The sequence below is a fragment of the Talpa europaea genome (genome assembly GCF_964194135.1).
Source record: "Talpa europaea genome assembly, chromosome: 3".
In the NCBI taxonomy this organism is placed as follows: domain Eukaryota; kingdom Metazoa; phylum Chordata; class Mammalia; order Eulipotyphla; family Talpidae; genus Talpa; species Talpa europaea.
The window spans coordinates 150,604,961-150,632,008 of NC_140069.1; the positions used below are offsets into that span (position 1 = coordinate 150,604,961).

A 27,048-nucleotide genomic window follows, 5' to 3' on the forward strand; every position below is an offset into this window, starting at 1 on the left:
CCTCTTTCATGTCAGTGCTTGAAGACACCACGTCCAGGACATGGGATGACTTTTTTTTTGCTGTACAGTTCTGTGAAGGCAGAGTCACAATTGAGTGCTCGACCCAGTTACTATAGAGAACAATTCCATCACCCCAAAAGGCTGCCTCTGCTGCCCCTGTGGCCGGGTCCTGCTCGCCCCGTCCACCTGGCAGGTGCTGACTTGATTTCTGTCCCTGGAGTCTACACCTGGGGTCTCAGCACGCTTCCTTTGCCGCCCAGCGTCCGTCCGTCGGTCGTCCTGGCGTTGCTCTCGTGGGCCTTCCTTTGTTCTCCCGTTTGGGCATTGGGCTCTTTCTAGTCTTCGGCTGTTGTGAGTGACGTTACAGACATGCGTGCTCAGGCTTTGGTGTGAGCCCCTCGCAGCCAGGAGCGGGCTGGTGGCCTGTGGCCAGTGCAGTGCGCTCACGGTGTGGTCCTGCCCAGGCCCCGCGCCCTGCTCCGGAGCCGCTGCTGCCCTTTTCTGGAGGAGGAGGTGCTCTGTGCGGGCAGAGAACCGGCGCCCATCAGCCGGGAGGGGGACGCGGCCGTGCACGCACATCCTGTTGTTCGCTCAGAGCTGGTAGTCAGGCCCCCCTGAAGTGGAGGCCTCGTTTCTTCCCTCTCACAGGCTGGGGGCCGTGGGGGAAAGACTCAAGTGTTTAAGTGCACAGCCTGGGTGCGGGGGGTAGAGCTGGAACCCCGGGCCGCCCAGTCTCCTGACCCTCACTGAGGGTTCAGGTGCAGCTCCCCGACGGGATTCCAGGGGTGGGGGGGAGGCAGGCGGGTGCTGTAGGCACAGCTGGGTGGTTTGGGGAGGCCAAGGGGAGGAGCGTGGGGTGGGGAATAAAGGTTTTTTTTCCTTTTACGAAATACCTTAGTAACTCCGCTTCGATCCCGAAGCCGACCTCCCGCGGTCCCCTGCCAGGCTCCCTGTTGAACGCCCTGGTGCCCCCGTGCCGTAGTCGCTGTGCTGTCTCCCCTCCCGCTCCCCCAGCCCCTAGTCGTGAGACCCAGTGCTTGTCGCCGGGTTGTGTTTCTTTAAAATGTTCAGAAGCGCGGTGTAAATAAAGGAATACCTCCTCGGAAAATGAACACAGGCACTGCCACGAGGCCCAACCTGGAAGAAGAGGAAGAGCAGCGCAAATGCCGAAGTAAGAGGATTACGCCGCGATGGGGGCGCCGCCTCCGTTACGTCAGGGGTCACTGGCGCTGCATTCTTTGCAGTTGGCCTGTTTAATCAGAATTAGCCGCGAGATGTTATTAAGTGTCATCGGCTTCTTATATAGTCCTTTGCATTTTAAGTGAGATTAATAAATGAAAACATGTTGTAGAGGAAGGTTTGTCATTTATTGAAAATTCATGAAGCTTCAATGACATTGTTAAGGTATTTAATTTGCGTTATTAAAATATACCCACTGACCCTTTTAGGGAAGCTGATAAATCACATAATAGCTGTGAGAGCCTCTTTATTCTTTGCATTATGCGATTAACTTTGCTAAGCAATTTATGCAAAGTTTTCATCTTTTTTTTCGTCTGTAACCGAAGTTATCAGTTCTTTCTGAATAGGATTAAGATCGATAACATCATGTAATTAACAAGAGATGCAAAAAAGTGAAAGTGCAATTTCTATAAGAATTCTGTGAGAGGGAATGATAACTTCTTACCTTGGACTCTAAAGGGATATAAAGCCAAGTAAAATAGAGCAATTACTTGGAAGGATTAAAGTAGCCTTTTCTTTCAGAAAGCAGAATTGCGCGCGCACGGAACACTGAGCGAGGCCCTGGCACCACACCCTGTCTTAGGATGATTCTGCCTTTGGTGACTGATTCCCTTTATGCCTGCGGAGTGAGGGACGTTATTAAATGAAAGATCACATCAAGAGAGCCTCGGGGCGACGGTGTCCCCGACTCCCGCGGGGCCTGTGTCACTGCGCCGCAGACACTGCTGCCTGTGGGAGCCACGTCGCACACCGCCGGCGCCCCAGCAGTCTGTAGGCCCGTGTCTGGGGCGCCCTGTTGGCAGCGCTTAGGCCGTCCCCGTGAGCTCTGCATGGAGGGTCTGGCCCGTCTGCTTCTAGGCTCCGTGTTGGTGACACGATGTCGTACTTGACCTCAAGGGTCAGGGTGTCAAGGAGGCCGTGCGGACAGGAAACCAGCAGTGATATTAAAAAAAAAAACAAAAAAAAACAGGGGTCTTAGTTTCTGTGCAAAAGTGAGCAAGTTCTGGGCTCATGTGGCGGTGCTGTGATGCCAGGGGCCTTGCTTTTTCCCTGACCCAGCCACCACCTGAGTGGACTTTGGACTTGTCTCTGTCTCAGGCTGAAGGCAGAGGCGGCCGGGGCGACAGGTGGGACAGGCGAGCCTCCCAGGCACAGCCCGGGGTGCTGGAGCAGGAAGGGGCGGTGCTGGCTTGTGGTCTCCCCACGTGACTCGCACTCACGGCGGTGTCTAAGTGATGGCGACGAAAACGTGGCTGCTGTGTCCTGAGGGACAGGTGCCTCAGGAGAGCTGCTCCTGCTGAGTGCCTGTCCACGCAGCCCTTAGTAACAGTCGTGGGAGGCTTTTGGGATCTGAAGGGTTTTCAAGTTTATATTAAGCTTTCAGACTCAAGGTTGTCCTTCGTGGGGGCAGCCAGCTTCCCCGACGGGCGCTGGTGTCCCGCCTGCGCCGACGTCTGTCAGTGTGTCCTTCTGAAGACCCTTGGGTCAGCTGCCTCCCGTCTCCAGCAGAGGTCCTCTCGGAGGCTGGGGCGTCGGCTGCTATGCTGCTTTGGGGTTGGGCTCCACGCCCTCAGTGCGCTAAAGCCTCCTTGCTGAGATCGCCCCTCACCCGCACAGCTCAGCGCCTGCTGACCACTACCCCCACTTGGCTGCCCAGGCTAGCGCACCTGGTTTCTGCTCACTCGGCTTTTCTCTCTAAACTGCAGCCGGCGCCCTCCTTGGTCAGCCTCGCAGGGCGCTCAGATGAGAACCGCCCGTCTTTCACCTGTTCCACCCGGCCCTGGACTGTCCACAGCTGGCTTCCTTGACTGTGGGCGCACACAGCCTCCCATCGCATGCGCGCGCGTGGCTGCGAGCCCCTGGGGCGGGCCGGGGCGGGGGCTGGGGCCGCCTCTCCTGCTGTGCAGATGAAAGCACCGAGGCCCTGTGCCCCCGAGCTCCAGGAGCTCCAGGCACCACCTGCGCCCCAGCCTCTTCTTGGGCACCACGTAGGAGTGTCTCCTGCATAAAGGGTCACCTGGGGTTAGAATAAAGTCCCGGTTAAATGTTACCAATGAATGTTTAAAGTTTCTCTGTTCCACCGAGTGGGGAGCTGTAATTCCTTGCGTCGCGCCAGACGGCGCCGCGGGCCATGGTAGTAGCTGCTGACATTTGAGGGCCTCTGTGGATGTGGTCAGGCAAGCACGTGGGTGATTAGTCAAAGGAACGGCGGTTTGGGGGAAAGCTAGGGATCACAATATTAAAACTCCAAAGGGGACGAGATTTATGATCCCAGTATATTTTCAGTTTAATATAAAAAAAGCTTTAGAAGCTATGAATATTTAAAATAACCTCCCAGGGGCCTCCCCGGTGGCGCAGTGGTTGAGCGCTGGGTTGCGAAGCTGCCCGCGGCCTCTGCAGCGCCGGTTCGATCCCCGGCTGCTCCCCGGCCACCGGAGGAGGGTCCCCCATGGCGCGCAGACCTCTCCTGCCGCCCGCTGCTCCCCTCAGCAGTGTCCTTCGGTCCTTCTGCCTGCTCTGCTCCCCGCTCTGGCTCTGGTGAATTCTCTCGCTCTCCCGCGCTTCTGACTGTACCCAGTGCATGTATAAACAAAACAAACAAACAAACAAACAAATAAATAAAGCATGCCTCTAAAAAAAAAATAAATAAAAAATAACCTCCCAGGAAATCTGGAAGTGATTAGAGGCCAAAGAAGTGATGTGCCCTGTTCTCAGGCAGCTTGAGATTTTGATTGAGAAATAACCACATCAGTCTCTGAGTTTGTTCTCAGAGTTCAGTGTCTGCTTCCTTTGAGAAGAGGGGCCGAGGGGTCAAGGGGAGACGCCCTGCCTCGTTTTGCCCGCTGCAGAGTCAGAAGCCAGGGCTGAGCGGGCCTGCCTGCGAGGGGTGGGAGCGCGGCTGCTGCTGCTGCTGCTGCTGCTGCTGCTGCTGCTGCTGCTGCTGCTGCTGCTGCTGCGTTTCGCCTGCTCTGGAATGAGGAGGTGTGCCCTTCAGCCGGCCCGGCGCGGCTCTCGCGGGAGGGACAGGAGGGACTGGGCTCTGTGACCACAGAGCCCAGAGGAGGCCGGGGTTCCGCGAACCTCTAGCGGCTGGAGAGCAGAGTCCTTGCCCACTCCCAGCCCCGCAGAGCCTGGAGGAGGGCGGGGCGGTGGAAGGAAGGCACGCCAGAGTGCCCGAGCGTCTTGCAGGCCCGCCGGGCGCTGGCGGCGGCTGTGAAGGAGGGTGGGGGCCGTCCAGAGGCCACGGTTCTGAGCAGGTGGGAGACTCGCCTTTTCACTTCTAAACCAAGGGAAGACTTGGTTTTTCAGGTCCCCAGATTTAGTGAGAAAAACACCATCTCCCACTCTCACTGCTGTGGGGCAGAACAGGCCTGGCCCTGACGCGTCCTGCACCCCTGACCCAGCTGAGCCGCCCACCAGGCTGTGAGGGCAGTGGCAGGGGCTGGGCTGTGGCCCTGGGTGCTCCACTGCATACCCCCAGCAGTGGCTCTGGGGCCAGCAGGACTCAGCTTGGGGGTCTTTGAGCTTGCGGCCGGTGGCCTGCACGGCCCAGGGTCCCAGGGTCGTCGGGTGTACATCCACGCAGCGGGCAGAGAAGAGTGTCATTGCCCCATCGTGCTGCCTGGGTCGGGGGCCCTCACACCTCCCCCCGCATCACGGGCCAGGCAGGTTTTACTGTATTTTCTGCATCAGTCAGAAAATATGGCTTGAAAAATTTTCTTTGAAATAATGGCAGGATCTTTTTTTTTTTTTTTTAAAGATTTATTTATTTATACAAGAGCTGGGGTTCAGGCCAGAGGTGCGGGGGTGAGAGGATTCACCAGAGACAGTAGGGAGCAGAACAGGCAGACTGACGAAGTACACTGCTGAGGGGAGCAGCGAGCGCTGCAGGAGAGGTCTGCGCGCCATGTGGGACCCTCGCCGGCTGGGAATCAAACCCGTGCTGCAGAGGCTGCGGACAGCTTCACAGTGCAGGGCTCAACCGCCTGCGCCACCGGAGAGGCCCATGGCAGGACCTTGATTGCTAATTTATTATCCAAGAAGTTTTAAAGATATTTTAAAATACCATTTGAAATGTATGTGTGTGAGAGGGAAAAAGTTGACACATAAGGCCCAAAGACAGAATGCTAAATGGCCTCTTCTGTAAATAAGTGCTCTGTAAGTGAATGTTCTTTTCCAGTCGCCTGGCACAACACTCAGGTGGAGCACTTTCTCCTCGGGTAGTTTTTAAACCTGAGGAAATAATTTGTCAGTGGAACACAGTCGTGGGTGAGTCCATGGAGACTCCCACCCAGCCGCGCAGTGCTTGGCAGCGTGATCGCAGGGGTCACCCAGACCAGCGCCTGGGGGCGGGGAGAGCCTTAGACTGGAGGAGGAGGGGAGTGGTTTGCAGAAGCGCTTCAGGGACGCGGGGCTGCATGGAAGAGGGGCAGCTGGTGCCGCCGGCTGGGCTTGGCCGTAAGATGACAGAAGCAGCACTAGAACTTCCGAGCAAGGAGCGTGGTTTTTAAAAGTTGAGAAATGCTGGCTGAGTTTCAAAGAATGAGGTGGTGTTCAGTGACAACTACGTTGACAGGTGAAATGAACGCGTGACTCTCTGGAGAAGTAATTCTGTAAATGCTGCTTCCTAGGCAGGTACTCGAAAGGCCTGCTGAGACAGGGAGGGCTGGGTTGTCTGTGGCGCGGGGAGCAGCACACGCTGCCCGAAAAGCGTTCCGTCAAGAACGGCACCCGTTAGCATCCGCGAGTGCAATGCTCGTGTGGTCATTTGGGGTCTTCAACGCTTCCCATGTCCCTCTCACAGGAGTCACTGTCTCGCTTTGAATAAAACAGCGTCACGGCTGTGGCTTAGGTTGTGTTCTGGAGGCCGCAGAGCACAGCCTTTGAGGAGATAAATGTCAGGCACGTTGGCAGTAGACGTTTAGTCTTTAGGATTAATGGGCAGGAAGGTCAATAATGGCGCGGATTCCAATGAGCTTAGAAAGGGTTCTCGTGGCCGCTGCAGTGGTGCGGAAACACGGAACTCATTTCCAGATGCTGCACTTTGATGTTTGGCTGCTCCGTTGTGGCAGAGCCACCTGTTTTGTCACATGGACTTCCATGGAGGGGAGGCTGCGGGAGACAAGTCTCTCAACATTTTCAGAGGGTGTGGACCTGCGTGGGCGTCTCTGAGGCGTGCAGGCTGCGGGCCAACCTCTCATGCTGGTTCCTTTGTTTCTTTAGGGCCCTCCAGAATTCCCACAGCACACACCTGGACCCGTCCCCAACAATTTTAGCCAGCCCCCGAGACTTCCTCTGCAGGACCAGTGGAGAGCCCCACCTCCGCCCCAGGAGCGAGACCCTTTCTTCCTAGGCGGTAGGTGGCGCCGCGGCGCACGGGCTTCAGGAGGAGCCCTGAACCTGTGCCTCCCGGGAGATCTTGTCGCATCAGAGCTTTTGCCTGTCAGATGCTGAGGCCAGATACTGTCAGCATCCGAGGAGAACATCTCTGGGGGAGGCAGTCACCTGTAGGGAGTAACTGATCACACCGTCTAGAAATGAGACACAATCTAGGGGCCCTTTCGACATCCGTGCCCACCGCAGCTGTGGGGAGCCCAGAGTGAGCGCGCCCGGAAGCCTGCTTTTCCTGTGGGGTGCATGTTCTGTGGAACAGGGCATCCCATTGCTCTGCCTTCAGTTTCAGGTGAACCCCGGTTCCCGAGTCATCTCTTCCTGGAACAGCGAAGCCCCCCACCGCCGCCACCTCCTCCCACGCTGCTCAGCAGCACTCATCCTGTGCCCACTCCGAGCCCACTGCCATTCACCCAGCCCGGGCCCGCCTTTAACCAGCAAGGGCAGCAGCCGGTGTTCCCCAGAGAGAGGCCCGTGAGACCAGCCCTCCAGCCGCCAGGCCCCGTGGGGATTCTCCACTTCAGCCAGCCCGGGTCGGCAGCCACGCGGCCTTTCATCCCGCCGAGACAGCCCTTCCTGCCCCCTGGCCAGCCGTTCCTGCCCACGCACGCGCAGCCTGCTCTGCAGGTAGGAGCCCCACCCCTGGGGTTGGTGTGCCTGGGCGCCGAGTCTCTGTGTCCTCGGTGATGTGGGGTTTTTATTCTGGCTGACCGCTGCTGTGGCGGGTCGCTCCGTGCACAGTGTTGTTTATCTCCCTGTCGTAGCATATGTGGAAAGGGCGTCATTTGGGAAATGAAGAAAGTTAGTATTAAGATTTTTTAAGGATATGCTATGGCCGAAATCGGAGCACCTTTCCATAATAAATCGGCTCGTGTCAGGGCTGCCCGTGTCTTGAAAGGTTCCCCCCAGGAAGACTTAGTTGGGCCTGAGCCTGCAGCTCAGTGGGGCGCTGCCTGAGGGGACACGCAGGCGTGCTGCCTTCCTCGGGAAGCTTCAGGTCCCACTGCCCGAAGGTTCTGTTTCCGGGCAGCTTGTGTGTGCCGCCGCCTGCCCGTGTCTCCCGCGCTGGAAGTGGACGGTCAGAGTGTGCTGGCCTCCACCCCACCCGCCTCCAGCCAGCAACCTCAGTGACAACCTCTTGGAAATTGGCAGAGAGTCGGCGTGCAAGGAGGTGGGGTTCCTGAGTAGCCCCTCTTGGCAGGACTGGCTGGGGCGTGCTGTGCGTCACTGCTGATGAGGACGCAGCGCGGGGGAGCAGCACCTGCAGACCTGCCGTGTGTAGGACGCGAGGCCTGCGGCCCCAAATGACAACAGGAGGCCGAGAGCCCAGCAGGCGCCGAGGCGGGGTAAAAACAGTTGCTGTGTCTGCACCGCGGAGACGCTCTCGGTGACGCAGGGAGGGGTCAGCGATGCCACCCTGGGAACAGCCACCCACCATCTGGGCGTGTGCGGGGCCTCTTCCTGGCGTCCCCCCCACCCCGTCACTGGAGGATGCTGCGCCCGGCTGCGCTCTCCCTGCCTCCCTGGCCTGTGTGTGGGCGTCTGTGCCTGGTGCTCTGGTGCAGGGACTGCGCCACCCCTGCCCCAGCGCCTCCTGCCGCCCTGCCTCAGGGTAAAGGCTCCGGATCTTGTGCGTGAAAGAACTTGGGGCAAGTGTAATAAGACTGATGGTGTAGCCTGTGGCTTTTTCCTGCATTTAATGTCACCTTTCCAGCAAGTCCAACCCTTCTCCTGTTTGAGATTTACATCCCTTCCCTGCTCTCCTCCCGCGCTAACGTTGGCTGCGCGTTGTAAGTCTTGCGCTTCGTCGGATTATCTGAAATGTGAATGACCAGTACATGTTTTTGTCATTCTGACTTGATTCACTGCACGTAATTCCCTGCAACTCCCTGCACTTTGTTGAAAGTCGCTGCATTTCATCTCCCCTGTGGATGACCGGTGTTCCGAACGGTGACCCGGCCACGTCCTCCTGGTTCACTCAGCCGCTGGTGGACACTGGGGCTAACCCTGTGGCTGCTGTTGCGCATGGTGCCGGCTGCGGCTGGTGCGGGCGCTTTCTGCCTTCCACGGGCGGGCTCTCTCCCCTCCTCTCCAGCTCCGGGCCGGGCCTCTCAGTGTGCGCCCCCCCGGCCGCAGGACGGTCTCACGGTGGATGTGACCTGTGCCCCCAGGAGAAGCCGGACAGGCAGTGCTGCAAGCACCTGCTGGCCTGGGCTCCTCCCCGGTGGGCGCAGCTCGGAGCTGTCACCCACTGACTCATCGGGTGATCTGTTTGCCGCTGTTGAACTATGTGAGGTTCTGCACCTGGCATTGACCCCCCGTCTCCTGAGATCATGCCGGTCGTCCACTTCTGCTTTTATTTTCTTTGCCGTGGGTCTCCAGTCCCCAAGCGTATCTTTGTCACCGATGTAATGGAACGTATCACCGACGTTTTCTTCTGTGTATTTTATTATTACACTTTTTTTTTCCAAGTTTTTAATCCATTTGGAATTTTATTTTTGTGTGTAGAATCTTAGAGAATGGTCTGACTTCATTCTTCCGTTGTGGGTTCCCCCGTCATTTGTTCACGAGACCGTCCTTTCCCCCGTACAGTCCTAGAGGGGATGCGGATGTTTTTGGTCTCCTGACTCCGGCCCATTGGCCCGCGCGTCCCTGTATTCACGGCAGGAGCCGTGTTGTCCGCAGTGCCTTTGCTTTAATGCAGAGCCGGGAGCCCGATAACACGGTGCTTTCGTTTCTCTTCTCGCTGCTCCTCAGGGCCTTTCATGGTCCTGCACGGATGTCAATATTTTTTGTTCATTTTCTTTGGAGAACGTTGCTGGGATGTTGCTGGGGATTGCGCTGCATTTGTGTCTCGTTTCCAGCAGGAGAGTCACGTACTGGACTTGCCGTGCCGCTTTCTGGCGGTGCTGGATTTGGGGCCACTGCCGGCTTGGAGCGTAACTCGAACAAACATTCACAGGCTGTTGTTTCTCTTTCTTTTCCATGGAAGGGACCCCTGCACCCCCCCTTGCCACCCCCTCATCAGCCGCAGCCGCAGCCCCAGCAGCAGCCCCCGCTCCAGCCCCAGCACCAGCCCCCGCTCCAGCCGCCGCCCCAGCACCAGCCGCCGCCCCAGCCGCAGCACCAGCCGCCGCACCAGCCGCAGCAGCACCAGCACCACCACCACCTGTCCGTCCCGCCCCCGCCGCTCATGCCCATGTCGCAGCCGCCCTTCAGGCCGCACCTGCAGCCGGCCCAGCCGCAGCCCAGCAGTGGCCGCATGCAGTGCCCGCAGCGCCAGGGGCTGAGACACGTAAGTACCCCGTCTCCAGCTCTCCTCCAGGATGCCCCTGACGTCCCAGAACCTGGGGACCAGGTGACACCCTTCCGAGGGCGTGCACGACGCACAGGGACCGCCGTTTCCTGCACTGGACACGTGCTTTAAAAACCACGTAGGAAATTGATTTTCTTGGCCACAGAAATTAAAAGTGTCCCCTTTTTTGCCTTAAAGACTGTGTTAACATTGTTTCCTGAGGCGTCTTCCTCGTGTGTGTCAGACTTGCTGTGGGGAGAGGTGATGCTCTGAACCGACAGGCTCCTGGCTCTAGGGAGCCCCGGCCTGATGGCCCTGGGCCTTTGTAGGTGACTGACCCTTGGATGCGCAGGTGACGCCTCTCCCCAGGGGCTCCCCATCAGGCGGAGAGTTTATGGGCTGTCCTTCGTTGCCGGGCCCCGTGCTAGCTCCAAGTGACACCCTGTCCGCGTGGAGCTTGCGCTGACCCACGGGGGCAGTGCTCCACGAGCCTGGTCAGGTGTCGGCGCAGCTCGGCCTGCGTGCTGCCTTCCCCGGGGAGGCTCCCCATAAATAACTGGCTCTGAGGAGGCTGGTGGTCAGCGCTGGGTGAGGAGAGGAGGAGGTGGCGTGTTCCTTTCAGTGTTGTCCCTTTGGGTCTTGACCGTCAGCTCCGGGCAGGGCTGCTGTGGAACCTGGGTCTCGTTTCGTCAGAGCCGGTGGCCGGCGCCTCCCCTGCCTCGTGCCCGTAAATCCTGACCTGAGCACCGCCCACCTCCCTCTCTGTGAGCTCCTCCTGGTGCTGGGAGGTGGTGAGGACCCCGGGGTGGGTGCGGCTGAGAATGAGGTCTTAGGTGGAACCTCTGCCGTCTCTGCCCCCAGGGAGGAGAATTTCTCAGGGTGCTGGCTTGTTGCTGGCCCTTTTCTTGGCCCACAGTACCTTCCAGAGGCCCCATTCCCATCCTGAAGCGCCCCCGCCCCGAGGTCACCGGCTACGCTGTGCCGTGCGAGGGGCATGGCTCTCCCTGGTGGCGGTGGTGCCTGTCTGGCCCAGGCCAGGCGTTGGAGACAGAGCCTGCCAGCAGGCAGCCGATGGGAGTGCCTTTGAGGCGTTCTTGTCACACGTGTCTTTTTACATTCTTTTCACTCGCTTAAGTTTCTGCTTGGGGTTAGAATGTCTCGCTTCTCTCCACAGAATTCCACCTCTCAGAACGTCACCAAGCGACCGATGCAGCAGATGCAACCGACTGCCCCAAGGAACAGCAACCTGCGCGAGTTGCCCATTGCACCGGCCCACGTCCTGGACGGGAGCAGCAGTCGGAGCGCCTCCACGCCTGCAGCCCAGGTGAAGCCCATGGTCAGCACGTCCCCACCCGCGAGGCCTGTCCTGGGCTCCAGGAACACGCAGGGCAAGGCCGAGGTGAAAGTCAAGCCGGTGAGCCCTGCGGCTCAGCCTAAAGAAGATGCAAAAACTGAGCCGGAGGTAGGCCTTGGTTTGTGTTAGGGTTGAAGCCTTGTAAATCTGCCTCCCCCATCTGGCGAGCTACTCCCAGGATTCCCCCTTTCCAGTGGGGTCCTCCCCCTAACCCGGTGGCCATGCTCACATAAGCTCCTGCTGGCTAAAGCTGTAGCTCTGGTGTGCACGTTTGCCTGGTCCCCGTGCACTGGAGGCCACGCCTGAGAGCCCAGATGGTAAGTCTGTTAGGCATCAGAGTTCAGTCCTTCCTCTGCAGCAGCTCCACTGTTGGGGCACAGTAGCAGTTCCAGACAGTTCTTAGATCCCCGGCCCAGCCCTGTTCCAGCACTTGACTCAGAGTCAGGCGTCGGGCCGGTTTGGCTCCCTGACGAGCTCACTGAGCCTGCCACACTCCGACGCCTTTCCGTAACGCGCGCTGGCCCCTCTGGACTTGAGCCTGTCACGGGGATCTAGGCGGTGGTAGTGTGTTTTGAATTGTAACTATTGCTGGTTTTTGATAGGGTTAGGGTGTTGTAAAGCCAGTTATAGACGCAGGCCGGTACTGCGTGGTTCCCAGCTGACACCTTCCTTCCATTTTGATTGCGTTTCGGCCACTTGACCATGTTTGCTGGGGACAACTCAGTAACGAGCCCGGCACTGGTCACCAGCTCCATCTCCCCTCGGTAAGTGTCGGGAAGCCGCATGGCTCCAGGCTGGCCAGCCTCCTAGAGGAGGTGATGTGCTGGGGGGTGCTCCCTGGCGGTGGGGCTCTGGCCCTGGGCTCTTCTCCCTACTGGAAGAGGAACAAGGGCGTGCTGCTTTTGTGCCAAGAAAATGTAGGTGCTCGCAAAGGAGAGAACCCCCCCACCCCGTCTGGCCCCTGCCAGGTGAGCCAGCGGGTCCCTCTTCTCCTCACCAGCTGCGCTTCCCTTTCTGTGGGGACGTGGGGGAGGATCGGTGTGTGGGACCTGGCGCTGTGAAGCATACGCAGAATGTGACAGGTCGATGTCGTGTGTTCGCTGAATGAAAGAAGAATAGTGCCGAGTTTCCATAGCTAAGGGTGCAGGCGAGTTGTGTTTCTTGCTTACGGAATATGTAAGACTCAGTTAATGCCGAGTCCGGTTTGGTGGGGAGGTGTGGGATTTTCTTCTGATGCACCGTCTTGGCGGTTTTTACCAAATCACAGATTAAATGGGACAAAGAGTGAATTGATATTTAATAAGATCTTACTAAAAGAAGAGTGACTTTGTTTAAAGAAACCGCAGCCACGTGCCGTTCTTCTGGCACCAGCAGCGGCTGAGCCACACGAGAGGCTCGCTCCCCGCCTGTGCGGGCTGCGGCCGCGGCCCTTTTGTGCCGGCTGATCTTGGCAGGCTCTGAAGCGCCTGTGGTGGCCGCGAGCTGGCCCGTGGCTGCAGTGACGTTGGGTGATTGCATTTGTTTGCTTTTAATTTTCTGTGCACACAGAAAGTAGGTTTGCTTTTTCTTTTTTTTTAACTTTTTTGAAGATAAAGTCTTCTAGTTTGCTTATTAGGTGGTTTAGTTTCATACATTCACCCAGTTGACAAAGAAGTATCAAAAGGCAAAGTCTACTTAGAAGTGTTCCTTGCTGTATCCTTAGACACATTTTATCTCTTCCTTGGCTGCCTGCTTGGGGAGACCCCAGTGAGTGGGGCTCATGCCGAGGCTGTCATTCTTCCCCGGCCATGCACCCCCAGCACCCCAGGCCTTTTTGGACTCTTGTTCGTTGTCCTGTCTTACCCCCGATGCCACTTCTTGCTCTGGACACCTTCCTGGGTTGGGAGTCATCTGACTTCAAACTTGCTGTTTCCTGTCGGTCCTCAGGAGCTTTGGAGCTAGAGGACCAAGGTGGTCAGAATTGTGTCTGGAAAGACAGGCCAGCCCCAGGGAGGGCTGACTGCATCCTGGAGGTCAGGTCCTGGGCTCTGGCACCAGGTGCCTGCTCTCCAGCTGCACTGGGGTCCTAACTCCTGATTCTTGGGTTTATAAGCAGCTAAATTCTAGATTAAGTCCTGTTACAGTCTGTCATAAAGGACCTGTGGGTGAGGAAGATATTTATAATTTTGTAATATTTATAATTAATTTTATAAAAAACTTGCTTTTTAAAGCAAGTCGTCGTTTTTCATAAATGCTTGACTTTAATAAACTCCACTGTGGGCCCTTTTGATGGAGGTTGCTGGCTCCTCCAAGCTCTGGTGATGGACGCTCGGGCGCTGGGGCTGCGGGCGCAGCATTGGCATTCCAGCACGGCACCGGCAGCTTCTGATTCCAGGCAGAGTGCACCAGTTCAAGGTCAGGGAGATTGCCTTGGCGCTGTTCATTATAACCAATTATTCTGTGACAAATGAGGTTGAGATCAGGCTGAAAATTCTGTACGAAAAATCAATAGTTCTAATCAGGCGCTTTCAGGTCATTTACACCCCACCTTTTGTTGGTTTGTCAGAAGCCCAGATAAAACCTGTGGGGCCACGTGGCCGCCCCACTATTGCCGCTTCCATTGGAAACATATTTTGATATCTTAAATGGGCGGTTTAATTGGTTTCAGACTTGTAAATGAGTGGAAATTTACATTTTCGTTTCTAATATTCTGATAAGATTTTCCAAATTAGCTTTAGCTTGAGTAATTTTGTTCCTCTCCCCAGAGGAAGGAGTTACACTTAACGGCTTCAAGCAGACTCTGAATGGCTGCGTTTAGATCCTGAATGAAAGTGTTCTTGGGAAATGCGTTTTCTTGGTTTGCTGGACTGGCCTGGCCGCCTGCACTCCAGTCCAGGTCAGCCCTGCTGGTTTTCTCTTTCAGTTTCCTGATGAAGATGAAGAGACCAGGTTATATCGCTTAAAGATAGAAGAACAGAAGCGCCTCCGAGAAGAAATCTTGAAGCAGAAGGAGCTGCGGCGACAGCAGCAGGCTGGGGCCCGGAAGAAGGAGCTCCTGGAGAGACTGGCTCAGCAGCAGCAGCTCTGCCCCCCAGCCACCCCCACAGAGCAGCAAGAGCCCCCGTCTTCACCGCCACCCGCCAGTGGGAACCCGTTGCTACCCTTCCCCGGCGCCCAGATCAGGCAGAACGTGAAAAACAGACTTCTCGTGAAAAACCCGGACGGCGCCGCTGCCAATGTTCAGCCCAAAACATCCAGTTTCGTGCCACCGGGCGCGCACATGCAGTATCAAGGGCAACAGGCGAGACCCCTAAAACACTTGAGACAGACCAGAACCGGGCCTCAGAGTCCAGCTCAGCACAAAGTCCTCCCGGGGAAGCCCGCGGATGGAGAGGGACCCCCAGGACCACCGGCCCCCTCGCAGACCGCTCGGGTGGCGTCCCTCCAGGCCCGGCCCCTGGATGCCAAGCCCGGCGCCAAGAGGACCGTCATGCACCGGGCCAACAGCGGTGGTGGAGATGGACCGCACGTCGGCTCCAAAGTCAGGGTGATTAAGTTGTCAGGCGGGGTAAGTTGAAGACAAGGTCACGTGGGGTCTGTACTCCAGGGAGACCCCCCCCCCCCGACACACACACACACCCCTTCCCAGAGAACACAGTCCAAGTGGGGGCTGCCTGTGCTGCCTCAGCCCCGCCGTCACCGTGGGGAGCACAGAACCCTGCCCCTCGGGCTGCTTTCAGTTGTCCTTTCTGCCTCTCGGTGACAGTGTGGGGAGCTTCTTAGACTTCATGTGCAGCATGAAGTTCAGTAACCAGCGTGTTTATCTTTACGCTTACCCGGCCTGGGGGCACGTGGGCGGCCCTGCGCCGCAGGGGGTCGTGCAGGGGGTGAGGGCTTCCTGTGTGTCTCTGAACTCCACTGGGCAGCGTTTCCCTTGTGGCCTCGGTTGTGTATTTTTGTAGGAGCTGTTTTTAGAGACCTTGTTCCTAGCCGCGCTGACCCCAGGCAGTATGGACTGGGCACAGGCCCGTCAGTGTAAGCGCGCCCCTCTGTGCTGCTGTCTGCGGGCCGGCCTGCGTGTGGGGCCCAGCCTGGCTCTCGCAGCAGCCAAGCCCACCCCTCACCACCGAGGGCAGTCCCATGGGCGGGCATTAGGGACGATTCTCTGGCGCTTCTTACCCACGCAAAATACCGTTTCTGCTTTCTGGTTCAGAGCCGCTCACGCCACCTAATTGTGGGTCCCGGTTCCTGTGTTTTGCCCTGAGCCCTTGGCTGCTTTGCGCCTTGGTGGTGAGGAACAGGGCGCTAGTGCGCACAGCTCCCCAGATTACTCTGGCAGGAGTCCTGCGGACTTTTTGTCTAAGCTAAACTGGCATCTGGTGTGTTTAAGTCACGCCTGGCGTTGGGTGGTCCGGCCTGCAGTATGACGCAGGGACTGGACATCCTGCCCGACCGCGGCCTCCGGGTACGCTTGCAGCGGCTCTCCCGGCTTCTGTTATTTCAAATATTCTCCCATTGACAGTCAATCCCTGGATCCTGGGGCTTCCCCATTGCAATTTTTGAGGGGTGAAAGCTCCGTCTTGAGCCCCGGGCGTGCAGTCTGCTCTAAGGTGACGCTGCCTCCTAAGCGGTGTTGACCCCGCTTGGAACACACATTGCCTGCCCCTGGTGGTGCTCCCCTGGGGCAGCGCTGCGTGGCCACAGGAAGCCTCTTAGAGCGCATCTCGTGGACCGTGCTGGGCGTCGTTTCCCACGTTGTCGTGGTGACTGGGCTTGTCTGGGGCTCAAGGCCTTCACTTTCCCTTGCAGTGTCTCTGGCTCCCCGCCAGGCCCGACTGCTGGCGAGGAGGCCCGCAGGACGTGCTTGGCCGTCATGGACTGTCTGTGGGACCCTGACAGTCCCCTCTTTTCTCTGAGCCCGAGTTTCACCCTGTAACGGGGGTTACTGGCAGGTGCTGTGAGAACTAAATGGGCCGCTTGGTGAGCAGCTATGCGGACGCGGCGGCGCAGGAGCGTCCACCCCTGCCTTAGCGCTCCCAGGGCCGCTCAAGGTGTCCTGCTCGTGGGGGTGGTGGTGGAGGGGGAAAGGGAGGGGGTGGCGGGGCGGGACAACAGCGCCTGCTCTTCACCAGGTGCTCTATTCAAGCCCCACCCCCTCAGTAGCCACTGTTGTTCCCGCCTCCGGGGAGCACATGAGCCTGCCTGAGGGCCTGTGGGCAGCCCGGGGCCACGCGGCTCCTGACCTGGAGAGCCAGGGTCTGCACCCGCCTCGTGGTCGTCCCAGTGGTGGTGGTTTTGCTGCCTCCTTGTCTGCTTTTAGGCTTTGCCCGAGGGTAATGTCTGCCGTTTCCAGTAAGCTCTGGCGGGTGGATTCAGGGAGTGTTCAGTGGGCGCCCGGAGCTGGGATGCTGGCCGGCCTCACTTTGCTTCCTCGCCCCATTTGGTGCCGGGGCATAGTGGTCGGAAGGAGCTGGGCGGCAGGCGCACCTGACGTGGAGGGTGTTGCTGTGACTGCCGGCCTGGGGAGCCGGCGGGGCTTTGAGACCCCATTCTCCAGAACCTGCGTGGCGTGTTCTTTGACCGTCCGGTGGCCACATGGCTGCCGGCCTGGGGCGTGAGTGCCGGCGGCTCCCCACCCAGGGCACCTGTGGCTGTGTGCCGGCCGCGTGCCCTCGAGCACGCCCCCGGGGGTCAGGCTGGGTCAAACTGGGTATTTAAGACATGAGAGGCGTGGAGATGTGAAGAGACCTTTTGCTACTGGGTTTGTCCGTAGCTGTGGGGGGGACCGTTACCTTTTGCCACGCGTGGTCTGGATTTCTTGCGTGAGGCCACGAGGGGAACACGTTCATGCTGGTCGCAAGGAGTGTGGGTGTTGGCACGCAGTGCTTCTCAGGTGCCTTGTGCCACCCAAAACAATGTGTCAGCAGGTAATCGGCGTATGAAATCATACGTGATGACATAGTTTCCTTTTTATAATTTAAAATATGCAAATAGCCTCCATTTGACCATTTCTCAGAAAGTTACTCTGAAGTGTTTTAGGTCAAGAAAATCTGGTGTCTAATTTTCAGAAACCATCCGTAAGCCGTGAAACAGTGCAGGAAACTACTCAAGGGGTAGCAGAGCACAGGTATGAAAAAGAGGACCTGCCTGCTTTGCGTGGAGATGCTGTGGTGCTGTCGCCTTCGGCCTTGGTCTGTGGTGAGACACAAAAGGAGCCCTGCCCCCCAACACCACCGCCAGGCCAGGCCTGCTCAGGCGGGCCCCTGGGGCCTGGCGCCTGTGTGACCTGTGTCCCGGCCTGCGGGGAGGCAGTGAGGACCGGCTGTCCTGGCACCCACGGGCGGTGGCACCGTGCCTGTCGCGACAGGGGCTCAATAAGTGGCTCTGCTCTTCCCGTTAGTCACAGAAGAAAAATGGGCTTTTTAGCGTGGCAGTGGTGTTCCTGAAAAAATGAAAGCACATTCTGAATTCAGCTGCTTTATTCTCATTGAAGTAAAGAAAGTTTCAGGGACTTGGCAGCAAATTAAGTAAACGGCCCTTTGTTCTGCCGGCCGCACAGCCCAGGGCCGCGCAGCGCGCAGCGGGGAAGCCAGCTGTCCTCGCGCCGCTCCCGCAGTTGGTCTTTAAAGGCCGTCAAAGTGCCGCCTGCACACGGTCCCGGCATGCTGGGGGGGATCGTGGGGGGGGCGGGCTGCGCCTGTTGATGTCACGCTGTCCCCCCGCCGCCCCCGAAGTCATCCTCAGACGGCCTCTGGAGAAGATGGTGGCGGGAGAGGGCTGTGTCCACACCTGGCCTCCAGTTTAACGTGGCAGGCTCGCTCCGTTCCCCCGCGGTCTGTGTTGCCGCGCTGGCGTCACCGTGAGTCTCTGTCCTTCTCTACGCGCACACGCGGCGTGTGCTGAACCCTTGAAGGCAGGTTGGAGGCACAGCGAGTCATCTCAGAGCTGAGCTGCCCTCGCGGACTCACAGCTGCAGCTCCAGGAAGCGGCCGCCCTCCCTGCAGTACGCGTCGGGTGCGGCGGCCCCGAGGGCTGCTCCCTGTCCTGCTCAGGACCGCCTGTCCGCCTGGAGCAGCCCTTGGTCTGTGTGTGCCTTCCCTGGGCCTTTTTCAAGAGACGCCAGCGGTCTTGTCGCGTGCTCCCCAGGTCGCCATGGTCTCCTCGCGGTGTGTGTGGTGCGGCTCCCGCAGGACACCGCGGAGGCTGGGCCAGGTCCTGCCTGTGGGTGGGAGGCGCTGGCATCGGTTGTCTGGTCCCTGCAGCCCGATCCCGAGTAAGGGGTGTTCCGGGGCGCTCTGCTGGGCTGGCGCTGTCTTTGTGGCGGGCCATGTCCCTCGTGGGAAGATGCGGCACAGCCTGCTTACGCTGGTCTCTGAGCCCACCGCCAGCACCCCTGCCTCGCCTTGCACTTGCTCCTGCTTCCCATCTGTGGGCCCCGCGCTCCTCTGTGCGGGCCGGGCGCGGCACCGTCATCAGCTGTCGGCAAGTGGCGGCCCCGGGCAGCCTGTCCTGGCAACGCAGTGCCCAGGCCCGGGGTGCTCGCCTGCTGCCCCGCCCCACCCCGGGAGCCCAGCGCTGGCGTTTTCACAGGGAGCGCGCACAAGAAGGCTGTGTGGGAGTGAGCAGCGCGGGCCTCTCCTCTCCACAGCATTTTAACTGACCGAGGAACCTCGCCGAGAGCCCCGACCTCTCCTCCTCCTCCCCGACCCCCCCCCCGCCCCCGGCTCTCGCATAGTGGCCTTCAGAGACTAGCCCGCCCGTGGCGGCTGCGTCTGGGCGCTCCCTACGACACGCGCATCGTGCACCGTCCCACATCGAAGCGTCCCGGGGATGACAGGCCGGGCCCGGCATTGTGCCGCCGCGCCCGCCGGCTCCATGAGGTCCCGGGCTGGGGGCGCGGCGCCTGACAGTGAAGTGGGCCTTATCGAAGGAGGATTCCTAAGAGGCCGCCCCGGGACCCCAACCACTGTCCTTCTGTGTGTGCTGACAATGTTATCTGTCCGCTCAGTCCCCGGCATCAAATGTCTGTCATGAGTACAGAAATTAATTTAATGTCACCTGAAGACATGCAATTAATCTTTTAGAGGTTTTCATAATACCTTTACAGAAAGAGTTGCCAGTTTGGCGGATTTGGATTTTGGGGTTTAGAAGAAGATAAGGAAAATTAATTTTTCATCAGGGTTAATACAAGCTAGCAGGGCCACAAAGGCTGAGAAAAATGGTCGGGGAATTTGTCAAGTGTTGTCACTCTAGAATAATGCTGCTTAACGTCTGATAGGTGTAATCAAGAGCCGCGGCTTCTATGGAAGGGGATTAATCAGTTTGCTCGTAGTGAATGCGAGTCAGTGATACCACTTCTTCGTGGGGTTGGAGAATGAAAATAAGATTTGATCTGTCAAATGGCGGGAAGCCCTGACAGTATCAATAGGCGCTTTTATCTGTACGTTTAAACCATTGGCCATAAATAAATTTGTCCTGCTAATGTTGGTGGCTACCAACCTCATTTTCTGCAGTGATTAAGCTGATAAAAAGTCTTCCCTGAGCTTACTTAATTCAGGTAGTGCCTCTTGTGTTTAGGAAAAACTAAAAAGCCATTTTTGTAGTATTTGTTGGAAGATAATCGTTTGTGGGGGGAAAGCCAACAAAATATTTCCCCTGTGGTCTGAGGTAAACCGAACCTCTCTCATCTGTTTTGTAGCAAGTGGGAGCGAGTAGAACTGTTTCTAAACACGGTGCCAGGTGAGAAATGAAAAACCCAGTTTCCCAGTCCGCTTCCCGGCTGGGCGCCGCAGAGGGCGCAGGGCAAGCAGGCCTGAAGCCCTCTCCGCGCCCCCGACAGGTCAGGGCCCTCCGCGCGGCGGGTCTCGGCTGCTTGCACTTGGTTCCTGGCCAAGGACCGTCCTGCCCGTGGTCTGGCGCAGCGGTGAGAAGGCTGGCGTGTCTGGGCTTGGCCGGGAGAACTCTGAAGTTGAAGGTTTTCTCCCAAACATTTGCTCTTCGTTGTGCCACTTTGAAAGAGAAGGTTCTCTCCTTTGGGGAAAAAAAGAATTTTCTTACAAAATGAAAAATGGATCTTTATATTTAAGCCTTGAGCGCTTAGCCTGGTTTTCAGAAACATGCAGAGACACTGCTTCGTACGCGCACGCGTCATTAAAATGACGTCACTGACCACGGTCGTCCCTTTCGCTTGACCTCGTGCTGGAGGCCGTTCGTTGGCGTCACTCCTTCCCCAGGAGGCAGTGCAGGGTCACGGCTTAGGAACCCCAGAGACTGCACGTTCCAGCACCCCCGCCTGGCCAGAGTCAGCCTCTGGTTTCTCATTTGAAAAATGAGGCTGTGAGGACGTAACCTGTGGGGCGGGGAGGGGGCCCTGGCGCGCGAGTGCACACAGCCGCGCCCACGCTCCTCCCCCCCCCCCCCCCCCCCCCGCCACCGCGGCCCTTCTCCCGGGACGTCTCCTGCTGTGCCGCGCAGGGGGGGGGGGTAGGTGCTGGCTTGCATGCTCGACCCGGCGTCCCCGTGGAGTTGCCAGCAGTGAGCAGGGCCTCCGCCCAGGCCCGTCCTTGTGAACTGGACACCCCCGGAGTAGCGCCTGGTGCCGTGGCGTAGGCAGGGGAGCGCAGCCCTTGGCCGTGGAGGGGCCCCTCGAGTGAACAGGCCGGGCAGGGGAGGGGACTGACCCCTGCTGGGCTGGCGCGGAGGGGCGGCAGGAGGCGAGGTTGACCATGACTCTGAGCGCAAGGAAAATTGAGCTTCCTTGTCACCGGCGAGGGGAGAGAGGCTTTCTGCGCCACAGCTGTGTCCCTGGACGTTTCCAGTAAGGGCAGCGCCTACTGGAGACAGTGAACTTTCCTTAGAATGTAAGTTCAGAATTTCGCTTTCCTTCCTGGCATCCGTGGCCAGCCGTGGATGACCGCCTGTCGCGGGTGGCCTGCGCACATTTCCCTGGGCTCTGCCTTTGCGAGGAGCCGTGGCCCCAGAGCCACACATGGGGGGCCTCAGGGTGTCGGAGGACGCGCGCGCCGCAGCGCAGTCGGAGTGGGCGCTGTCCAGCGGGGCTGCGGCAGGGCTCTGGATCCAGGCCCAGCTCACCTGGCAAAGCCCCTGGTGACTCAGGGACAGACAAGTGTCCCTGCCTGGTCCAGGGTAATTTGGAGAGAAGGGGCCAGTTTCTCACCACCGAGTGTGTCGGCGGCACGCTTGCAGGGAGGCCCCACCCAGTCGCCGAAAGCCCGTCGCAGCCTGCTCTGTGGAGAGCCGCGCCCCTCGCCCTGCGCCGGTCAGGTGGGCACGCTCTGGCACGTGGGCTGGCTCCGCAGGGGGCAGCGCAGCTCACGGGGTCCCCCTCTGTGTCGCCGAGTGTAGTCGGCTCTAGGGTTGGTTCCGGGTGTTTATGTGTCTCTAGGAGGGTGTCTGTGGCCTTTCCTTCCGCTCTCCTTTGCCTTTGGCATCACGGTGATGCTGGAGTCAGAGGTCCTCCTCCTCCTCTGGGCTCGGAGGCGTTTTTTGCAAGATGGTGTCTCTGCGCGCGCTTCCCGGGGAATCCGTGCGCCCGGGTTTGGGGAGCCTGGTGGTGCTCAGCTCGGTGTCCTGGCTTTGAAGATTTTTTTCTCCTTTTAAATTAGTTTTGATATCTTGTGTCTTTCAGGGAACGTGCCGCTTCACGCAGGCTTCCGGAGCGGGCCTGCCTTTCCGCTTTCCAGGGTTTTCTGCCGCGTTCCTCTGTCATCGCCCCTCGGCCGCCTCGTCCTTTCCTCCCTTGTGTGTGGCTTGATTTCCCGTCTTTCCCCGGCTCCTCTCTCTCGAGGAAATCTCAAGATACTCATGTTATGTCTCTTCCTTCCTTCCCGAGCTGTCTCGGGTGCATCCCCTCCGTTGTGACATGCAGGGTTTTCATTTCCATTCAGTTCAGATATTTTTGGTTCAGCGTTTCGTTCGTGCATGTCTTTCTTAACTCTGGCTTCCGGGGGGGCACCTGTTCTCTATAGCTTCCTGGCCGGCGGGTCACTTGGGCAGGGATTCTGTCGAGCTACTCTGAGCCCCCAAGCCGGGGAATCTGCATGTGGCCATGTGAGCCGCCCGCCCCCCGGGGCCCGGCACCGGTCACTCACCCTCAGCCATGTGGGAAGGACTTTTCTAGGCTTCCTGTAGCTCTGGCACGGCCAGGGTTTGTTTCCTCTTCAAGGCTCTCAGATTTCTGGCTGGCCTGCCGCTGTCCCCTGGACGCCGGGCGCGCCCGGCCCCCTGCCCTGCGAGTGCTCAGGCTTCCGCCCTGACAGCCGCCCCGCGCCTGTGGGCGCCCCCTCGGGAGCTGAGCCCCCCCGCCCCGCCTCCAGGATAGGTGTGGCCCCATGTCTAGTGTCACTCGTGCTTCCACAGCTCTGAGATGCCCATCAGCTGCAGTTGTGTCTGGTTTTACACTTGGGGGTGAGTGCTGCTGGCCTCTGCGTGCTGCCGCCTCCGGGCCTCCCCCGCGGCACTTGGGCGTGACGTCCTGATAGGTCCCCTAGCTGGGGCCGTGGAGGATCGCTGTCTTGTCCCAGCCTCGTTTCTTCCCTTGGTTCTGTTAAACTGACGGAACGACAGCTCTGAGGGGAGGAGAGAGACGGGCGCGTGGGCTGCACGCGGTCGCTGGGCCGATCTTGGCGGCACCGGCAGCGCCGAGCAGCCCTTGCGGAGGTTTCCCGAGTGGCCAACTCACTCCTGCGAGGGCTCCGGCCGACAGGCGTCCCGCGCCGCCCCCCTTGCTCGTGGGACGGCTTCATCTAGCGGGCGAGGTCCGGCGCCCACCGTCCACGCTTTCTTTCCGGGCCCTGCGCTCCTCTCGCCACACTGCCCCTCGCCGGGAGCTGGCTCCGCGGGCCGCCAGGTGGGCGGGTCACGGAGTGGGAAACAGCAGAAAGGCCTCTGGCTTTGGCTTTTGGCACCCTCCCAGAGCTCTTCGTCGGGGCGAGCTCTCTGGCAGCAGGTGCTCTGCCGGTGGGGAGGCCCTGGACACGCCCCAGGGCCAGTCAGGTGACCCCCACCCGTACCCCTAGAGGTGTGTGGCAAGGAGTGGCACCGGCAGGGCAGCCCAGAGGGCACACAGGAGACTGGCAGCGGGCAGCCGCCGCCTCTGGAGTGACTCGGTGGCTGGAGCGCGCAGCGCCTCGGGTTTACATTGCCCCAAACACTGTCGGGCCGGGGGAGTCCTTTGTGGCGAGGGCGGCCGCTGCCCCTCGTTGGAGGGAGGGCACCGCCCCGCGCCAGGTCTGACTGGCTGTCCCGTGTTGCTTTCAGCAGGGAGGAGAGAGCGACGGCTTTTTTCACCCGGAGACCCAGCCCCAGCGGCTGCCGCCACCCCCCGAAGTGAGACAGCAGCCGACCCGCAAGGTGACGCTGACCAAGGGGGCCCTGCAGCAGCCCCAGCCCCCTCCGGGGGGCCCCCACATGCACACTGGCGGTCCTCCAGGCATCAGGAGCGTCCAGGGAATCCACCAGGCCAAGAAGGTACTTGAGGCGCCCTTCCGGGGGCCGGCCGGGAGTGGGGCTCCAGGCCCCGCCATCCTGACCGCTGGGCAGACCTGGCAGGAGCATCTTCCTCCTGCCTCCAGGGAGGCCCGCGGCCCGGGGTGGGTGGGGCGCCTCCCGTACCCGTGACTGCCTGGGGACCGCACCGCCTGCGCCCTGCTCCCCGCTCTCCCTCTCTTCCAGCTCCCTCACGGCTGTGGCGCTGCCCAGCGCGTAGCTGTGCCCTCCCTTATCCTCCCTGCCAGCCGCCGCCTCGGGGCTCAGTCTGCTCGGCAGGCCTGTGTGTCTGGTGGCCTCCTGGGGCAACGGTGTCCCCTCCCATGACATGGGAAGGGGACACCGTTGCCCCCAGGAGGCCCCCCAGACACACAGGGGCCTGCCTGAGCCCAGACTGAGCACCGGGGCCTGGCGGCTGGCAGGCGAGGCTAAGGGAGGGCACAGCTACGCGCTGGCAGCGCCACAGCGGAAGGGGGTGGCGGGCACCACCTGCTTCAGGGCCTTCCAGAGAGTCTGGGGGCCTGCTGGCGCACCCCGGCTGCCGCCGGTGCTGAGCTCACTGGGCAGGCTGGGAGTAGGGGCAGGTCGCGCGGACCCCAGCACAGTCAGATGCGGGGGCCTCCCCACCTTCCAGTGCCATCACTGGGCACCTCTGGCTTTGGCTTTTGGCTCCTGAAAGTGCATGGCATGTCTCCAAGGACACACGTGCACACTTGTCCCCAAGTGCAGCCTGTGGAGACTGCTGCGGGCTCGGTCCTCTTCATCTGGGTGTTGTCCCTGGGTGGCGATGAGAGACGGAGACGGTGTGTCTCCAGGCAGGGGTGTGTGTGGCCAGGGGTCCCCAGTGCCTGCGAGATGCCACGGTGTGTGTATGTGGCCCCTCCACACTGTCCCGCCGGGACTGCGACCACAGGGGCTCGGGCTCTGGGGCTCCTGGGCCGTGAGCCCTTCACTGTGCAACTTGCCGTGATTCTGAGCCTGCGGCCAGCCGGGGCCTGGAACCAGCGGCGCTCGGAGATGCGGGAGCCACGCGGGGCCCGGAGGGGATACAGAACTCCCTGCCGCCCCGGGGTGTGTCACAGACTCAGTCTGGGTCGCTGAAGCGCTGTTGGTTTTTGTCGTTGCCAGGCCCTCATGCACGGGAGAGGCCGGGGCGCTGCCGGCGCCATGGGCCGCGGGCGCCTGGCGCCCAACAAGCAGAACCTGCGGGTGGTAGAGTGCAAGCCTCAGTCCTGTGTGGTGTCCGTCGAGGGGCTCTCGCTGTCCACAACGGATGTCCAGCTGAAGACCCTGCTGATGTCCGTGGGGCCCATCCAGGTAAGTGCCAGGGATGCGGGCCTCTGCTCTGGAGTCCCGCTCTGCCGCAGACGTGGGGAGCGCTTACTCCCGCCAGCAGGTCACCCTTCGCACCCCAGCTCGCCTGACATGTTTTTGTGCCGTCAAACATTTGTTTGACTTGTAAGAATTTAAAATTTTTAGCATATCCAGTTTTCTTGGCCTGCATTCCAGGAACAGGTCCCTCAGCCAGATGGGGAGGCACGCAGGCTGGTCCAGGTGGCTGCACACGCAGAGTAGGTGCGAGCCCCACAGAGCACGCCAGGCCTGTTGAGGCGGTGCGGCTGCGGTTACCATCGCTGTCCCCTTCCCCGAGAGGGCTGGATCCAGCTGCCTCTGGCCTGGGGCTGACCAGCAAAGTCGCCGAACCTCAGGCTTCTGACACAGTGGAGGCCGCTGGCCCAGGTGGGCAGGAAGCCTGTGTCCATGGGATGACGCCCGCCTCCCAGGGCAGGGCCTCCAGACAGCGAGGCAGGGTCAGCGCGAGCCCCCTAGCGTGCTGGAGCATGGGACGTGCCGGTCCTGGCCTGAGACTCAGACCAGGTCTTCAGAATTGCATTTTGCACATTGGGTTTTAGGTCACTCCATTGTCCTTTCCCCACTTGCCTTGCCTTCCCTGTGCTGGAAAGAACTGGAGCCCGTCACCAAGTTGGAGCAAGTGCACGTAGAAGCCTGGCAGCGCCTGTTGGGGGGTGGGGTTTGCTGTACTGAGGGAAGAAAAGTCCCTCCCTCGGGTGGAGGTGGGTGTGGCCTCGGCCTCCCCACCCGCACGCCCACTTGCCTGGCCCACGAGGAGGGCACCGAGATCAGCTCTTACCAGCCTGGGTCCTTGAGATGGTCCCGAGGGGAGTCTCTAGATTGTTGAGCACTGCTTTCAGAAAAGGCTGGTTTTCTTAACGTAAAACTCGAGCAAACAAGCGGACTTATTTAACCAGCATTCGATAGCTAGAAAATGATACTGATGGGTATGAGTCTCAGCTAGACCTTTATAGCCAGACGCCATTGTGGCTTAAATATAAACAAACCCCAAAGAAACGGTGCTAGCGACCCAGGCGGCCCGCTTTCCTGCTTCCAGGAAGGAGAAGGAACCGTAGGGCCCTGTGTGGGGCTGTGGCGCCACCTGGTGTTCACTCGGCGTCCTGCGCCTGTGGCCTCCAGTGATGCCCCTGGGCCTTTTCCTGCAGGCCTGTGTCAGCTCTGCTCCTCCAGCCGAGGAATCGGGGCCCTGGGGTGGGCTGCAGCCGGCAGGGTTGCACGCACCCTGGCTTGTAAACCTCTCTGGAGAGTTCCCTTGATAGGCATCTGCTCCCTTCAGGCTGTGGCTGCCCCTTGCTGAGCAATCACCTACTGTGGTGTGATGGGGAGAGCAGAGCGATCTCAGCTCGACCCACAGAGGGCCCCAGGGGGGCAGCAGTCCCCAAGGGCCCCGCCCTGGCCTCACGGGTCGGTGTTGAGAGGAGCCCGGGCGGCTGGTCTTCACCGGGCTGGAGGGAGGACACGTTGCAGCCGCACTGTGTGCGCTGACTGAGAGCAGTGTCCCAGGGTTGAGGAGTTACGGCAGCCAGTGGACAGGGGTATGCCTTCCCCAGAGACGGCGTGGTGGTAAAGGGTTTCTCTTCCTCCTCTGCAGAGTTTACAGATGCTTCCCCAGCAGCGGAAAGCCATAGCAAAGTTCAAGGAGCCAGCTCACGCGTTAGCATTTCAGCAGAAATTCCACAGGTAACCCCGGGTGCCAGGCGTGGGGGGCTCCCCATGGGCCCGCTCTGTCCAAGGAGCTGGATGTTGGCCCATCACCATGGAGATAGACCTGGGGTACGGAAGAGGGCGCCGCTGGGCTCCTCTCTGTGCTCTGCTGGGGTGTGGGCTCGGCGCGCTGCTGACCGTGCTCTACGTCCGCAGGCACATGATAGACCTGTCCCACATAAACGTGGCGCTGATTGTCGAGTGA

General features: G+C 59.7%; 1 protein-coding gene across 1 annotated transcript in view; it reads left to right on the forward strand.

The window, feature by feature from the left end:
• RBM33 (RNA binding motif protein 33) overlaps positions 1–27,048 on the forward strand; it is a gene marked incomplete at both ends in the record, with an annotated part of 72,474 nt that extends 45,426 nt beyond the window's left edge. Inside the window, 9 exons of the mRNA XM_084230959.1 lie at positions 6,463–6,595; positions 6,917–7,257; positions 9,623–9,925; positions 11,100–11,387; positions 14,182–14,826; positions 23,541–23,747; positions 24,894–25,082; positions 26,731–26,819; positions 27,000–27,048. Coding sequence (XP_084087085.1) covers positions 6,463–6,595; positions 6,917–7,257; positions 9,623–9,925; positions 11,100–11,387; positions 14,182–14,826; positions 23,541–23,747; positions 24,894–25,082; positions 26,731–26,819; positions 27,000–27,048 — 2,244 coding nt within the window. The remainder of the gene's footprint in view (positions 1–6,462; positions 6,596–6,916; positions 7,258–9,622; positions 9,926–11,099; positions 11,388–14,181; positions 14,827–23,540; positions 23,748–24,893; positions 25,083–26,730; positions 26,820–26,999) is intronic.